At 38.3% G+C, this 17724-nt stretch overlaps 1 protein-coding gene across 6 annotated transcripts in view; it reads right to left on the minus strand.

The window, feature by feature from the left end:
* The window catches only part of ERICH3 (glutamate rich 3), a 70065-nt gene that overhangs the window by 26294 nt on the left and 26047 nt on the right, over nucleotides 1-17724 (minus strand). For all 6 annotated transcript variants that reach the window (XM_087930030.1, XM_087930032.1, XM_087930029.1 and 3 more), the window contains exons 6-9: nucleotides 13674-13835; nucleotides 10251-10460; nucleotides 7208-7388; nucleotides 4948-5134 (exon numbers count right to left, since the gene is read on the minus strand). In XM_087930030.1, the coding sequence (XP_087786156.1) occupies nucleotides 4948-5134; nucleotides 7208-7388; nucleotides 10251-10460; nucleotides 13674-13835 (740 nt within the window). The remainder of the gene's footprint in view (nucleotides 1-4947; nucleotides 5135-7207; nucleotides 7389-10250; nucleotides 10461-13673; nucleotides 13836-17724) is intronic.

Genomic DNA, 17724 nt, shown 5'->3' on the forward strand with positions numbered 1-17724 from the left:
AGGGAAACAGACACTAATTTCCACAATTGAAGTATGGCTGAAAAAAACTGATGGCCAAATTATTGTTTTAATTAAACAAAAAAATACATCCAACTTTGTTTCTGCTTGGAAACTGCTTCTGGATTTTGTGCTTGAGACAGAAAAAAATGAAATTTTGACTTTGTTGTTATAGAAATGGTTAGTACATATTAGACAAAAAGTAAATGTAAAAGTAAAATGTTGAGGTTCTAATATTTTTATTCTACTGCGCTGAATATTCAGAAATTAATGCTTTTCTTCCTTTTTTCTCCTTTATTCTATACTTCTTTTTCCTCTTTTCACCTTCCCTATTTTTCCGTGATAAGCTTAATAAAATAATATATGTAAAAAATTGAGGGCAGCTAACATAATTTTAAAGAGTACTTTAAAGTAAATGTGCTGATTTGAGGAAATCAAAGTGCCACTTTAAGATCAGAATTCACTGGCCACAGAATGAACAAAATCATTGAGAAAAACGTTTTTAGAAAAAAAAATCTGTAAAATGAAATATGTATAAGATTTCTTCCAAGTTCCCCAATTAAATTCCAAATTAAGAATTCAAAGATTTATGGAGAGCAAATATTCCAGATTCTACTATAAATGTGAATTGTATAGGTGCAGTTTATAGAAGCATTATTTGATTAAGCTCTGTTGTAATTTCCTTAGAAATTGTAGAAATAAAAGTTTATTTCATGGGTTATTTTTTATTTATTAAATTTATATGCCACCCATTTCACTGTTGAAGCAACTCTTGGTAGCTTACAAAGTGATAAAAAGATAATATAAAACAATTAAAATCAAGAAATATTAAATAAAGGCTCAAACCATTAAAATTAAGATAATTTAAATAGAGACTTAAAACCAAGAGGATGGCTAGCTAAGCATAAAACAAAACCCAATCATTAAAACATAGGAACAAAGGACAATCTCACAGTGGAGGTATCGGTACCTTTTAGAAGCCACTTTCAACACACCTTATATGTTATTTATTTGTTTGATTGATTGATTGATTTATAGGCTGCCCATCTCATCTGTTATAATCTCATAATAATCTTGTGAGAAGATATCTGTGGGAGAATGGTGAGGCCACTACTTTTTGATAGATTAGTCTCATGACTAACTAGCTGGCTAATGTTTCAACCATGACAGTCTATTGCAACATTCTTTTAATTCTATATTGTCTAGACTATCTTACCTTTAATTTAGAACACAATACCCCCACCCCCACCCCAATAAATTACATAGGACAGGGGTGTCAAACTCAGTTTCATTGAGGGCCACATCAGGGTTGTTCTTGACCTTGGGAGGCTGGGGTGGGTGTGGCCAGGGTGGGCATGGCCAGCTTGACATCACTCGTGTCAGGGCGCCCGTGGTGGCCCGAGTGCTTTGCCAGTGAAAATGGGCTCCCAAACTCCATTTTCAGCTGTGACGGCCTCCTGCAGCCCTCTGCCAGAAAAAACAGAGCATGGGAGGGCCACATAAGGCCCCCAAGCTCCATTTTTGCTGGCAGAGGCACCACAGGCCAGTCCTTCATTGTTTCCAGGGCAGCTCTGAAGGCCAGATCTAAGCCTTGAATTTAACAGCCCTGACATAGGCCAACTCTGCTGGCCTTTCAAAGGACTCTGAAAACAAAGTTTGGCCATCAGGCATGGGCAGCAGAGAATGTGACAAAGCTGGCCCAGGGATTGAACTGAGTGTTATTATTATGATTACCATGATTATGAATTCTATGAATTTTGATATGATGGTTTATATATGTTTTTGGATTGTTCTTTTTTACTTGTTCTTTTTATATTTATTTTAGTTGTTTTTAAGCCCCCAGGAGTTATACATGTGAGATGGGTGGCTGTATAAATTTGAATAATATATTCAATGGCTTTGTTCTCACAATGGGCTACAATACAGGTTCTCAACCTTTTCTTCACTAGAGACCCCCTTTTAATACCTTTTGTGGCCACGGACTCCCAAGACTTAACTCAAGATTTAAATAATAACATTTCTTCAAGCCTTCATAGACCCCCCCTGTGATGACATCATGAACCCATAGGGGTCCGTTAACCACAAGTTGAGAACCACTGGGCTACAATATAGTTGTATGATAACTGGGGTTCTTCCTCCTATCCCAATGCTTAAGTAAGCTAGCAAATTAAGTGCCATCTGGTTGGAAAGACGTGATCTAAATCAATCAAATCAATCAATTAACAGAATAGCCTGCAGTAGGAATAAAAAAAGTTTGCTTATAGAGAAGGTTACAGGAGTTTTTACGCAAAGCAAAATCAACGAAAATGATTAAAATGCACAACAACGATATGTCATAAGAATATACTGTTCCCCAGAGTAATTATTCAAAGCATTTTACTATTCTCTTGCCTGAATTTTTTTGTCAAAATAAATTGGCATATAAACACACCTATACGGCTAGACTAGAAATGTAGTGAAAAAGTATCACTATGGCTCAAATTTGCATGCTTTCCAGTCCTCAGAAAGCGCTTATCACATTAGTGATAGCATAACATTTACATTAATCATACAAATCTGACTCTGAAGAGGAAGTGAAGTGTTTCTGGATGGCGCAGTATGCTTATCAGAAAAATCATTTGACTCTCTGGGGGTTTCTATTCCTTTCCTTTCCTTATTTTGTTCACTGTTGTTTATACAATATTTTCCCCAGTGGGGAAATGTGCACCACTTTTTTGGTCTGTCATTGCATTGCACATCAAAGAAATGAAAACATTACAGAAGAAATGGATGTGGTTGATGTTTTCATTTCTGGCAAAAGCTTAAAGAACATTCCTGGCCTAGACTAAAACTAAAGGCCATATTCTTTTATTTGCACAATCAGCAAAATCAATACCTTTTTCAAACAGCGAATGCCCAGAAGATCCCGTCTTTTGAAAAAAATGTAATATATGAACCATCTTTCTGAAATTTTTATCTTACGTTTCTCCATATTGTGCTCTTTAAACGTACTTTTAAAATGTAGGTTCAATATTGCAATGCTCACAAATTGTAAATAAGTATCTTATTGAAAAGAATTTGGACCTACAGTTAATCAACAACTACTGTATATGTCTACTGTTCTGTGATACAGAATTGAGCCAACAATACCCCTCCACAACCAAACTACAACATCCTAGCCTGTAAGATCTAGGAAAATAGAATTTGAAAATATATCACAAAAGGACTATGATCAAAGAGAACAAACTATTTTAAGTCAGTCAAATCCATTACATTATATTAATAGATGTCTTAAGTTTACCAAGCTGAAATCGATAAGTTACTGCCTTTTTGAAATAATTGGCATTCTGATTGGTTATTTGCCACCAAACATGTAGAGACTTTATTTTCAACATCTTCAGACTTTTGCTTATGGAACGAAGGGTACAAAATTGGGTCTTCATAAATGCAACTAAAATTATCCACTCCACTGGAAAGTTTGAATGAACTACTAGGCCCACAATCATGTAGTTGATTCTAATTACGTTCAGCTGAATATGTAAAGATGTTTCTTTCTAACTTTACAATCGAACCCGGAATCTTTAAGGCCACAGATTGTGAGGACTGCTGATAACAGCCTTACTATGCCCCATCTTCCCTTCAAATATTCTGTCAACTCTCAAATAGGCTTAAGTAAGTTTCAATCTTCCTCTGCAGCTTTCAGGCAAAAGTGGATTTAAAAATTAGATAATTGGAAAATATTTAATCAATCCTATTTCATAATTTTAATTAATGGTTCGGTGGTTGTTATATGTAAAAAATAATCAAATTCTGAATTTATACAAAAATATGTCCTGAAGCTTAGGCAAGAGAGATCTGAGGTAATTTATGGCCTAAAATAACAGTCTTTCCACATTTTCCAAGGAGAATCAACTGACAGAATTTTGCAATTGTAATGGAAAAGATTGCTAACAACATTCTGGAATCAAAATATCTTGCAAGGGGGTAATCAAACATTCCATAGAAGAGTTACAATTTCTACTCTGGCTTTGTGTTTGAATAAATATTATTTTTGGAAATTTTCTTTCATTGGAGCATTTCAGCAAGTGCTTAGTACTGATTTTTGATATGGTTGTTATTGATATGGTTATTTATCATATTTAGCCATTTCAGTCCAAAGCTCAAGATCAAAGGCAGAAGTTAAGTCTTCTTGTATTTCAAGAATTATTAATTCTAGCCCTGTATTTAGACTATTTTATCATGTATATTCACTAGATGATGTGCAACAAATTACAAGTTCAAATTACAGTGCAAATTCTGTAGCTATCAATTTACTGTAGTTGGAGAAAATGCCATAAAAATGATGGGATAAGCTTTCCTGGGTTGGGGAGACTTCTGTTACATCCATCTGTTATTCAGGCTGCTGTTTATTCTGATGCATTGTGTAGCTTTTTGAAAATTGACCTCTAGATGTGAGTAGTGACATATGTACAAAACTCCATTTGACCAACATTCCAAGTTGTACTAATGTTGCTATCCTATGCATTGGACCCTTTGAAAAGGTTCTCCTACGTAGGGGTTTCTTGGGAACCAAATGGGCCTAACCCATAGATCCAGCTCTGAGAACATGATAAAACGCACAATGCCACTCATGCTTCATCAGGTTATTTTTCTCAGCATAAATAAGTAGGCGTCCCATGGCATGTAAAACTTATAATGTTCTTCATTCCGATGGAAACATATAGAGAGATTTATTCATAAACTATAGTTTATTTTTATATTAAAGATACAAAGGGACTCACTACTTTATAAGACTGATATGATTTCTCCTCCAGAGCTGTGATCCAGATACTCTTTAAATAGACTCTGAGTTGACTCTATCTGAATAGATATACCACTTGAAGGGAAAACTCGGTGGCAAACTAAAGACAGTACTAAAACAGATTGATCAACAGACAGCCTCAAAACAGATTGATCAACATCAAAGCATACCTATAGCAAGGAGATGATCTTTCCACATTGACAAAACCAAAGTATCCACGCTTGCCTCCTAGCCGAGTACCTTTCCGATGCTTATATTCACAGCAAGAACTTAATCGGGCAACCTGAATTCCATTCAGATAAAAGGTGAGACTGAAGGGGAAGCCGTAATGCCTTCTGGAGATGAACTGAAATGTTTCTGTAGTTGAGAAAAAGAAAAAGAAAATATATATAGTGGACTTTTTGACCACATTAAGATAGACGAGGAACCAGTTCAAGACAAGCATATTTCCCTTTCTTCCTGTACTAATTCAACCTATGTTGCAGGTGGCATGTTTCAAAACTGTCCCCAATCAAAGGGATCATACCTGCATAGGGAAGTAGTATTTCTAGAAGAAATGCATGCTCAAATTATCTTTGGTAATTTTTCAAGATGCAGAACCATTTTAGATGTTGTTGTGGGAAAAATAAAAGGAGGAAAGGGTATGGGACATGTTTACTACCTTGTGTTGTTTAAATAAGTAAACAGGATACATTAAATAAATGAACAGAATTTAATAAAGGAGAATATTTAAAATGGAGAGCTTCCCTAAATACAAAACAATAAAAACAATAAGCTAGTCTTAGTTTCAACATTCATACATCCACATACTATTTCCTTACCATATGACTAAACAGACCAATCTGATGAATACTAACAACAATAAAAATACTTCCAAGCAGAGATTTAAATCCAACTCTTTTTATCTGCATTATCAAGATCCATTTCCACCCAACCCCACTTATTCATTTTTAGACCTTTAATGTTCTTTAATCAGATCTCAAAGAGACTCTTTTACTTAACACCAGGCAAGATGTGAGCTACTACCTGTAAAGCTGCTTTTTTTCAACAGTACTAAAGCACAGATTTGAATAGTCTAGATGAGAACTGACTAAATGAATGTCAGGATTCCAATGTAGAAAGAAGAGCAGCTAGTTACTATTACATTTAAGTGAGAGGAGGTATTTTCCCATTGCAAATAGCAGAGATGTGTGTGTGTATCTAAGTGTGTGTGTAGGAGGACAAACATTCACTAGGATTACAATAAAGAATAGTCTAATTTATATACCACTTTAGGATCAAAGCCCTCAAATTTCCTATTTAGTGTTTTTTTAAAAAAAAAATAATGCCACTGCTAAGTAGACAGAACTAAGGGGTAAAACTAGATAAGTGCTAATTGCATTAAGGTATCTTTTCTGGTTTGAATCTTGCTTCTGTCTATCTTCCAACTGTTGTCCTGGACCACTGCGGTCCTAAACCTCTGCATTCTCCTTGTCCAATCTTATTAGTAATGCTTTTTTTAAAAAAAAGTTGAGAATCATTTATTGCAAGTTTGCAATGCTTCTTTTTCTCTTTTTTCGAAAATTAAGTATCTGCTGTTTCATTCAATAGCAATCTCAGTATCTTCTGCTCTTCACTTGCGTATTTATGGATCATTCCTTCTTTTTTGCTGTTCCCTTTCATTTTTTTCTGTAACCTTGGTTTTTTTAAATACCACTCCAGCTTTCTTTAACAGTTTCTTCATTAGCAACTGATTACTCCTTTACCTCTTTCCCTGTTGTTGTTGTTAACCAGTCAGTCTAATACAGATTTAAGGCCTTTGGGTACAGACTACATTATTTCCACACAGTGCCTAGCACTATGACAAATTAAATAAATGGTAACTAATGATAGAAAAGTTATCATTCCTCAGCAATAGACGAGGACCATGGCCTGAGATTAATTCCACCCTGCATGCTATTCTTCCCTCATTTCTGCCAGCAATTATACCTGGAAGAGCTTTGCTTAAGTCAACATCATCACCATTGATTCACATTCAGAATCAAACCTCAAGCCTGCATTCACTTCCCTTCTGGAGCAATAAACAGTTCACACTGATATATTATAGCTTCTTGTACGTAAATAATTTGGTATTCATTTTACCCCTGCAAGCATTTTATTAACCATACATCTCCATCCAAAAATTAATCTAACCCACTGCATTTTGTTAAATCACCCCTGCACATCCGTCCTTCCACAATTTGCAAAAGTAATTGCAGCCTCATTTTCAATCATGAAACAGTAAATCTAGACTTGGTTGGAGGCAGCTGGAACATAAGTCCCTGGACACACATAAGCAGACTAAGCTTTGCAGAAATACTTCTGCTACCACTTCTAACAGTTTATCCACATAAAAATAAGAAGTTGCTGGAATTCAGATGAATTCTTGGGTTGTTGTTTTTTCAGGCTCACCTCCCTCCAGCAGTTTGCCTCTATACACACATAGGTTTTCTCCTCCACAATGCTGTTGGTAAATTTTTATTTCTTCTCGATAATCTAAAAGATCATATGAAAGATGCACGGTTTTTCCCAAATAGACCATGGTAACATATGCATTGCTTTGTACTTGAGGCTTGTAGAATTTTCCAGAGTCCTGCATAAAAAGGCAAAGAAGCATGCTGAAATATGTGGAATTTTAGACCTTTGTTCCCATGATATCTCATTCTATTTCAAAATCACTTCAGTACTAAGTGCTAAAATTCAAAGGGATTTATACCATCCCAAGTATTTCTTGCACATATCACCAAAAAAGGCCCACCAACAGAAACATGCTGAACTAAAATCTGAGCTCAATCTGGCTGTATAAAAGTTTGATGTATGAAGAAGAGCTGCTTTAGGAATATACAAAGCTGCTTTTGACTGCCTCTTCAAGCTGGTCTATCATTACTGAATGATTGACATGGGTTCTTTAGAATTTCAGATAATTATTTGAGGTTATCCGGAGATGCCAGTGATTAAACTAGGATTAGAATTAACCTAACTCGACTAATGGCTCTCACTTTTGTGCTGGTATAGCACAAAGGGAGAAAAAGGTAATTTTTAGTGTATGGATCAATAAGAAGAGGTTCATCAATAAACCCTAATTTCACAATGGCTTTAATATCATAATGCCTTTCCATAAAACTTCTAAGTGACCACTTTCAAATACAATACTGGTTACTGCAACTCCAACAGAATATTGTGGAACTAAAAAATTGTATGTGTGAAAAAAATATTGGAACAACTGGAACTATTTAGTGAGAAGAAAGGTAAGAAGAAACATAATAAGAATTCGTAAAATTAGGTATGCTGTGAGGATGTAGAGAATACTGAAATTAAAAATAATCCTATGATTCTGAAGGGTGAATAGACAGGAATCGAAGTCATTCTCATACAAAACATAAATAACCACATTTAAAGCTGGATGATATGGTGATGGCATCTATACTAATCATTTTAAAATAGGATTAGATACATTTATTTAAATTAATATAGTAACTCAGAATCTCACTGTGGATAGCTCCCCCACTGGAGCCTCTGATAAATCTAAAAACCTGCTGGAAAAGCCTGGAAAAAATGAAAAAAGTGAAGCATGGCATTTCAGCTATATATTTACCACAATAGACCCTCTATTTTATTTTGTGTATTTTATTTAACTGAAAAGAACATTTAGGCCAGTTCCAGAGCCCAGAATAATCTATAAGGCCTACAAGCCGAAGGGCATAATACAGTGTACTTCTCCCCTTTTTAATAATGGATTCTCTAACTGAAAAAGAACTGGCATGGAAATATCTTGATGTCTATGAAAAGGATCTAAATAATCTCTCCCCCTCTCTCCACTTTGTAATAGACGATTTGACAAATTCTATGTTCTCTGATATAATTTCCCAATGAACAGCAATACTATAGTCTAGCAAAGTAGTATTGCTGTTCATTGCCAAGAGTTTTAATTTCAAAGTGCCCAGAATTAAAAACTCTCCTGAACATCAGGAGGTATATGAATTATTACATCTCAGTATATGCAGGAAATGCCCCGTGAGTTATTCCTTTTATTTTCCCAATATTGAAATTCCAGTATCAAGGTGGCAAAGCTTTTGAAGAGACTATTCTCAGAGACTATTTTCTGAGACTGGGAGGGGATATCAAATCCCCCAACTGGTGAACTTTGCATCATGAATTTAAAATATACCATGACCTCCAGTCTTGAAAAATACAAGACTACAATCTAAAGATATCAGGAGATTAAAAGTTTATTTATGATTAGCTTCTGATACATTCATTGGGGGGGACAATGGGGGCAGGCGTTCAGGTATGTGTCATAACCTTGGCCTTCTTTAGGAATCTCATACGCCTCTCTACCCCATCCAGGTTTGTCCTCAATCACTGCTGTAGGATTGCTCAAATCTTCAAAGATGTTACCCTGGGAAAGTATTTCTTCAAAATATTTTAAGTGCTGCCCACTTCTGCAAGGTGGATCTGAGATACTTAAATCATCATCAGACATAGTTTCCAATAATTTGAAACAAATGGAGTGAAATTGTCTATCTTACAGAGAGACTATTTTGACATGGTTAACTGAAATTCATGGGATTTCAGTTACTCGGTTACTTGTGTTTTGTTTAAAGTCATCATCCTTAATTTCAGATTTGTATAACATTAACTTTTGCTCATGGAGACCAAGGAGCAGATATGTTTCCTGACATAGGACATTACATGCCTGGGGAAAAGACAATGCAACATAGTGGAAATGATTAGATTTATGAGTAATATTTGAGTTCTTGCAAATTCAACAGCCTGATGTTCGTAAATTTAAACTTTATTCAAGATTCTATATTTAGGCCTCTTTAGCTACAAATAAACAATATGTCTTCAACCTATATAATTTTAAGTTCTTTTAAGATCATGGACATCATATATAACCTTTTTTCTAAAAGTATTACTTGTATATTTAAATGCAGCTTCTCTAACTAACAGGAATACTCAATCTTCTCCAAAAGGGCTTATCTTTCTTTTCCAAATTATCTGCTTTATAGTATACGTGCCTTCCCTAAAATAGAGCAAAAGCTTTCCGATGGCAACTACTAGAATTCACAGCTAATTCACATTTTTGCACTTCTGTAGGTTGGGAAAAGGTACACTATATTTTGAAAAATACTTTAAGGAAAACTTGGATGAAATAATAATACGATTAGATTCAGAAGAATGGTTCAAAGTGTTACATTTATCTATTCAAAAGACTGATACTAGAAACAAAACCAAGGTTTTACAGGAAAGGAAAACGTATTTAGGCAAACTTTCTTTATTTTAAAAGATGTATCTCTATGCTATGTTCATTTTAAAAAGATGGAGAGAGGCATTTCTTTAGCAAAAAAAGGAAGTATTTCAGCACATCTTTATATGCTTAGTAGAGGACATTACAAAATTACTTATACAAGAAAAAGAATGCAATAGTGGGAAGAAGAAGAAGAAGAATCACCTTCATTAGCAACTGTTCCAGGCCATTAGATGAAGTTGTAGGGCGAAACCGTCGACCTCTTCCCCCAGGTTTCATGGGGATGATAGTTTTGTCACTTCTGGGTGGTTGTGGAATAGGTATCATATAATTGTTAATAATCGGAAGTCTGTATGGGGATACTTCAACTGAATAATCCATCGAATGCACAGGCCTTAACATCCCTTTGTCCCCCTGAAAAAATTGAACAAATATTAACATGAATTAACAGTTAGACTCACAGAACAGTTGAAAGCTAAAAATTTCCATTTAGCAGTTCCATGCATAAACAGTATATTTCTTCGTGGGGTTTTTTTTTAATCTAAATTTCATAAGTTTCAGCCTGGATTCCCAGTTAAAAGAGATTTCACATTCCTGGCTCCATGTATAAAATAGATTATGGATTGACCCCATTTTGTAATAAACAATTGAGATAAGTGACAAGTGTTAAAAAGGCAGCTCATAAGTGCAGCAGGATCAATTGTTACAGTGTCCTATGAGTCAGATTCTGAACTAGAGGAATAGGTTTCACATATTCTGAGCTTGCAACTCAGGAGCCAGGGGGTCTCAAGTATCTGCACAAAAAGAGCAGGCAGTGGTGGTATTCTACCAGTTTGGCCTTGTTCAGGCGAACCAATAGTAAAAAATGCTACTGTTTGGCCGAATCGATAGTAAAAAAAACAGCTACCAATTCCCTAAGGCCCAGAAGGCAAAAAGGAGTGCATGGGGGGTGTTTGCTGTGCAGACCCCTCCCCCACCACGCTCCATTTTTTTGCCTCCTGTGGCTCAGGGAAGCTTCCTGGGAGCCCGTTTTTGCTCCCAGAAGGCAAAAAATGGAGTGCAGGGGGGCCGCACAGCACATCCCCATGCACCCCTTTTTGCCTCCTGGGCCTTAAGGAAGCCTCCTAAGAGAAGCAGTAAGACAGCGAGGGGGATCCCAGCACAGCTGATTGTCGGAACAGCTGATCTTCGGGAAGAATAAAAAAAGAAGAAGCCACGTCCACACAGTCACATGGCTACACCCACCTAGCCATTCCCACCTAGCCGCACCCACAGAACCGGTAGTACAAATATTTGCATCCCACCCCTGAAAGCAGGACCTGTTGGAAGAGGAGCCTGCAGTTCTGAAGCAGTCGGGTAAGCTCTCACTTGACCTTGAGTCTGAGCTGAAAAAGATCCATAACTTTTCTTCTACAAAAAGTACATCACCATGCTTGAATCAGGGCTACAGCAACACATGCTTGGGAGTCAAATTTCTTGTGGCAAATCACTTTTTAACTTTGGACTTGACTTCCTGCACATATGCTGCTTCTGGTTCCCTGACTGACTTCTGAAAGTACAAGACTCCACTCAGCTTTTATTCCTGCATTTTGGGTTTATCTGCAGAGCTTCAGCTTCTGAAAAGGTTGTTTGTTTTTCCTCAGCTTTTACATTCCTGCACTGCGGGTGGGATTTATAGACACAATAAAGACCATTTTTTCTAATGGTCTGACTTCTCGCAAATTGCTGGTTGAGGATCTAAACCGAATTACTATTTGTATGTAGAGATACTGTTTTTTTTATCATTAAAATGCATTCTGCAAAAGCTAAAAATGAGGTACATATGAAGTGCTAGCATCAAACCAACTTTTGCCTGCCATTGGTCCTATACACCTAGCTTTACCCATATTGTATGGGACTACAAGAAATTTATGATTTCTAAAGCGGGAAACCATATGAGGTAAGTTTAAATTGAATTTGAAGACTATCTTTCCATATTTATGATGTATTTACAAGCTGAGTCCAATACAATTTATGGATAAAGTGGTTGCTATTATAGGGTAAGTTCTCCCCACTCTAACCAAATACCCCACTTCGCATTAGCTGAGCATTTGTTCACTTTGCAGTGTGTATGTGTATGAATGATTTATTAGTAGTCTTAAGATGTTAAACAATTGTTTAATTATTAATGAAATATTATTACATATTGTTAATAAAGGCAGAGGTCAACTCTAGACTGTAGCCAATGTGTACAGGTAGGCCTATTCATGCCATTTAGATGTCCTTATTTTTACCACTAGTGCCCCACCAAAGCTCCTGTGGCCTAGGTTTCTCCTTTTTGTGACTGCTTTGTCTCTTATCACTATGTCCTCGTGACTGGCTCCCAGGTTCAGTTAATATGATTAAACCAAGAGAACTATCTCCAAACCACATCTAGACATTTGGTTTCCATCATTATAACTACAACTGCTGCATAAAACAATATTTTAGGAAGTATTTTGATCTCACAAGCTTTCAGAAACTATAAGCTGACTCCAACTTAATTCAGAAGAGCAGTAATGCTAGGAATTAGACCTTTGTAGAGTTTCAAAAAGTTGTTTTTTCCCTTCTCCCTCCTCCCCCAATTATATTTGTCTCTATATACATGTCATAAGCTCTATGGGTCACCTTAAGTGAGTCCCTTTCTCTCAGCCCAACCCCCACCTTACAGGATTGTTGCTGTGGGGAAAATAGGAGGAGGAAGGAGTATTAGTTATGTTTGCTGCCTTGAAATATTTGTGAAAATATTAAAGGCAAGATTAAAAAAATCTTTTTAAAAAACAGCGAAAGAAAGGAAAGAGGAATAAGTTCCATTACAGAAATAGTGAATATTCAAGTAGCTTCCAAGCAGCATCTAATCTTCAGAGACATCCAAGATTTTCAGCAGTGAACTCCTTTGCATATTTTCCCCCTTCCCCTATTTTCAGCAGCTGCTTCTCTTCTTATTTATTCATTATTTATCTGTTAAATTTATTTCTGCCTATCTCGCCATAGTAATAGCAATAGCACTTAGACTTATATATCACTTCACAGTACTTTATAGCCCTCTCTAAGCAATTTACAGAGTCAGCATATTGCCCCCAACAATCTGGGTTCTCATTTTACCAATCTCGGAAGAATGGAAGGCTGAGTCAACCTTTGAACCGGTGAGACACGAAGTGCTGAACCGCTAGCAGTCAACAGTCGGCAGATGTAGCCTGCAGTTTTGCATTCTAACCACTGTGCCACCACTCTAGGCAGCTTACAACAATAAAAAGGAAGAAATGAAAAAGCATAAAGAAAACAGAAGTAAACTAATAGAACAAAGTAAACAATGAAAAAGAAAATGAGAACATCAAGACCAAGTGGGGAGGTGGAATCTGCCATCAAACCAGCAGCCACCTCCAGCGTGGAACTCCTCCACTGGGTCTCCTTAGATGACTCACCACCATTTGCAATCAATAGTAAGAAATAATTACCCTTTGTTGTTACCAACATAATTCATTCTGCATTATTTCCTATTCTATTTTTTTAATTGTGCAAGATGATTCCTTGTGCAAGATTGTACAAAATGACTGTATATCCTCATTCTTCCAATAATACTGCATGTGTAAAGTAGCAAATGCTAACCTCACAAGTAAAATGATATTCTTTGTCAACGGTGAGAAACTTTGGTCTGGAGCTCAAACCAGTCTTTGATGAACCTTCAGTCACGACATTTCCATAGAGGGGCTGAAGTCGGAGTGGCTGTTGTATGTTTCCTGGAGCAGTGCTTGGTCGAGGATAAGAAATCTGAACCATAAAAAGACACAGAGGTAAATAGTTAAGTTAGGTTGAGTAAACCAATACTCTGTAAGTCAAATATCTAAAAACACTGGAAAACCCTGAGAGGGCACTACACTGACTGTCCCTCACTTAAAAACATGTAGCTTATTACACATTTCTGAAATTCTAATCTGTCTACATTTGGACTTTTGGTTTCAAAAAGGAGGGATGGATAGATAAAGGTTTTACATCTATATCAATTTATATTACTTAAACTAAATTGTACAAAAGATAAATTAAGTGAAATAAGCTGTTCCATACTAAGCAGACTTGTAGACCTGCAATCCAACTGGTCCGGGAAACCCGGACCGTGATTGGACAATATGAACATCTCTGATTGGTTCGTACAGGGCTTGCCACGATTGGGTGAAACCAAGCGCGGCAAGCTTGAAAGACTGTCATAGGATGCCTAGCCGCAGCCGGCTCTATATAAAGGGCTGCCGCGGCTGGGTTTGCTGTCTCAGAATCTGCCTCCTTAATAAAGAGCTGTTGTTCACTACTCGAGCCTCGTGTCTTAATGGGACCCACCGACCGTACTTAACATAAGCCAATTACGTATTTCATTCAAATAGATACATTAATCCTTGACTTATGATCAGTTGCTTAGTGACAGATGCCCCTGAGAGCTACTTATAACTCAGTTTGAAAGTTATGGCCACTGCAGAGCTCCTGAAGTTGTTCACTCTTAGAACAATTGCAGGGATGCTGCAGTTCTCCCCCTCCCAATCTGTCTCCCCCACCCCATCCTGTTTGATCCTTACAGGCCTTAGCCAGCTTCCCACCCAGCCATTCATAAGGTGACCAACTTTTTTACAATGAAAAGGAGGACACAAATAAACCGAAGGAAAAAAAACAAAGCCACTTTGAGTGCGCGCGGCACACTCTTGCATGCAGCGTACTCTTGCGTGCGGCACACTCTCTCAAAACAATTCTCCTGTGTGGAGCGCATGCGTCTCAGAATCGCATCTCACCGCACTGCACCGAGCCTTGACGAATCATCATGTCAAATACAAATATGTCACATCACACACAACGGATCAGTTTGGCATCAATCAAATACGGAGATTTACAGATTAGTCTTCAAATATCAAAAAGGAGGTCATGTAGGAGGACACTTTTTGAGGGTGGACAAAACTTCCAAAAGGAGGACAGTTGGTCACCTTACCATTCAACCACCCAAGGGAGCCTAAAGCCAGGCAGCCAACACTACTGATGCACACGGGGCTCTGAGACCTTCTTCCTACTCAGCCACCCAAGGCAGTGTAAAGCTGGGCAGCAGACGCTACTGATGTCTATGGAGCAGTAAGAACTTGTAGGCCAAGGCCTACTTCCCGATCAGCCCCATTCCCAAGGCAATCTAAAGCTGGGTAGTAAATGCTACTGGCACATGTGGGATTGTGAGAACCTATAAGCCAAGGCCTGCTTCGTATCAGCCACCCAAGGAACCTAAAGCTGTGAAGCAGACACTACCAGTGCAAGTGGGGCTTTGAGAGCTTGTAGGCCAAGGCCTTCTTCCCTTTCAGCCATCCAGGGATTTGCAGGGCTTGGCCTGCTCCTCAGCCAGCCCCAGGACCCGGCAGTGCCCGATTTCTCTTTCTGTCTTTTGCAAAGACCTGCTCAGTTGATGCAATGCAAGACTCAGCAATCCTATAGAGCAGGGATTGATGACCTTTTGAACCTCAGGGACCACCAAACTCATACTTCTAAATCCTGAGGATCACTGATACGATTTTTTTTTTTTAAATAATATATTTAATATAAAAAAATATTTTTTATATTAAGAAGTGGGGGTGTTGAGCCGAGAAAAGCTCAAGCTCTTGCCTGCACAAACAGGCTGGTTATTAGGAGCCTGTCTTCCTCGGCACTCTTTTGGTCTGGGCATTTGGTCTCCCCCCACACCCCACCCCATGCCAAAGGAAAGCCAGCCAGGCTTCCCCTTCCCTCCTACCCCCTTCCCCCCACTCAATCCTACTTTGGGACAAAGGAGAGCGCACTGGAAACGTGCGTTGGCATTTCCAAAATGCATTTCTCCGGCACTCACCCGCAATTCTTTGCATTCCTCCAAGCCTGGCTTGCTGAGGGGGGAGACCAGTCCTGACATCTCTGCTGACCCCCACCCCCAGCCCAGCCATCACTGCCTGGGGAAAGCACAGGAAAAGCGAGCAGAAACATAGCTCTCGCTGGAGCAAAAGAGTGGAGATTGGGGAAGGCACAGGCAACAGAAAGCGGTGCTTTTCAAAAGCAGCAGCTTCCGTCTTCTCTTGCCTATGTCTTCCTCAAGCTCAGCTCTTTCGCCTCAGTAAGAGTTATGCTTCTGCTCACTTTCCCCAGGCAGCAAACCAGAGCGCCGAGAGGGATGAGAAAACTGAAGCTGATGCCGATGCCACCCCATTCCGGACCTCTGAACTGGAGGGTGAGCACAGACTTGCCCACTCGGCTCCCTCCCACCACCACCAGCCGGCACTTTTCCTGTCCCAGGCCGTACCTACAGCCCACGGCCATCAAGGAAGAGACCAGGCCAGGAGACGCGAGCTAGAAGGTGTGGGAGTGCCACACAAATGCAAGTAGCACGGCGCTCCTGCACTTTCTGGCTATTTTCATCGCCGCTTCAGCACACCTGTGCCACCAGCCCCACTCTTGCTTCAATAGAACCATTACCTTGTGCTGGCCGGCGAGGGCTGTGCTGCTTTTTGCAGGTTTGCATTCAGCTGAAGGGTAAAGGCCAGCGGGTTGGTGGGGCATGTGGGTGGCACAGCCTTGTGCTCCCGTGCAGCCTGGATTAATTGCTTTGGGGGGGGGTGCTTTGAGGAGACATTTCTCTGCGGCCCACCAAAATTTTCTCAAGACCCACCAGTGGGCCTCAGCCCACCAGTTGGCAACCACTACTGTAGAAGTTGCCTGCCTTGTGGCAACCTCATGCTATTCTGTAAGCTAATATTATTCTCACAAGCCTGTAGGGGATTCTTTGTTTTTAAGGAGACATCATTTGTTTGTGGAGTTTGTAGATGGGCAGGGAGGGGGGGGAGGAGTCCAATAAGCTAGGCCGTCTCACTTAACAGCCATCACCACTTGTGACTGTAATAGCCAGCTCCATTGTGGTTGTAAGTCAAGGACTACCTGTATTAAAAAAAAACAGCTATATTCTAATAGAGATATATTTAAAATAGTCAGATTATGTAGAAGATAATATTCATACAAGAGACTCTTATGAAATCAAGCAGGGCTTTTTGTATTGCCATTCCACAACAGAGTTCCTACATATCCTAAAAGATCTATTTGGCACACACACATTTAACAGACATAAAAGTTACATGAATTGTAAGTGAACTCGCATGATATAAAATCTTTTTTATATATTGGAATTGCTCCTTTTGGTCTAGGCAGTCATGTTGTTTTAATTGTGATTTTTCAATAAAAAAGAATACCTCACGTATATTTTAAGCCAACCAGTACCATTCTAGAATTGGGAAGCCTTAACAAATTAAATAAATAAATAAAGATAAGTAAAACCTATAAGATTGACTTTGAGTAGCCAAATCTCCACATTCATGTGATTATAGATACTTCAGTCTTTGAACAAGTCATAGCTTGCTAAATTGTTACGAGGATAAAATAAGTATGTATGGTGCAATTGAGCCACAAAATCTCCAGCATTTTTCTTTTTACCAATTCAGTCTAATGAAAGATAATTTGTTTTACAAAATCATTTCAAACTAGAAGAGAGATTCAGAGAAATTCTCATGGATAAAATGGATGGCAGACTTGTTTAGTTTCCAGATAGCCAAGGACTATTTGTGAATATCTTATTTTCACTGTTCAAACATTTCCTCACAGGATCCATAGCCTTCCCAATTGG

The sequence above is a fragment of the Pseudonaja textilis genome, chromosome 3 (assembly GCF_049901715.1).
Source record: "Pseudonaja textilis isolate UNSWEBS1 chromosome 3, rPseTex1.2, whole genome shotgun sequence".
Classification (NCBI taxonomy): Eukaryota; Metazoa; Chordata; class Lepidosauria; order Squamata; family Elapidae; genus Pseudonaja; species Pseudonaja textilis.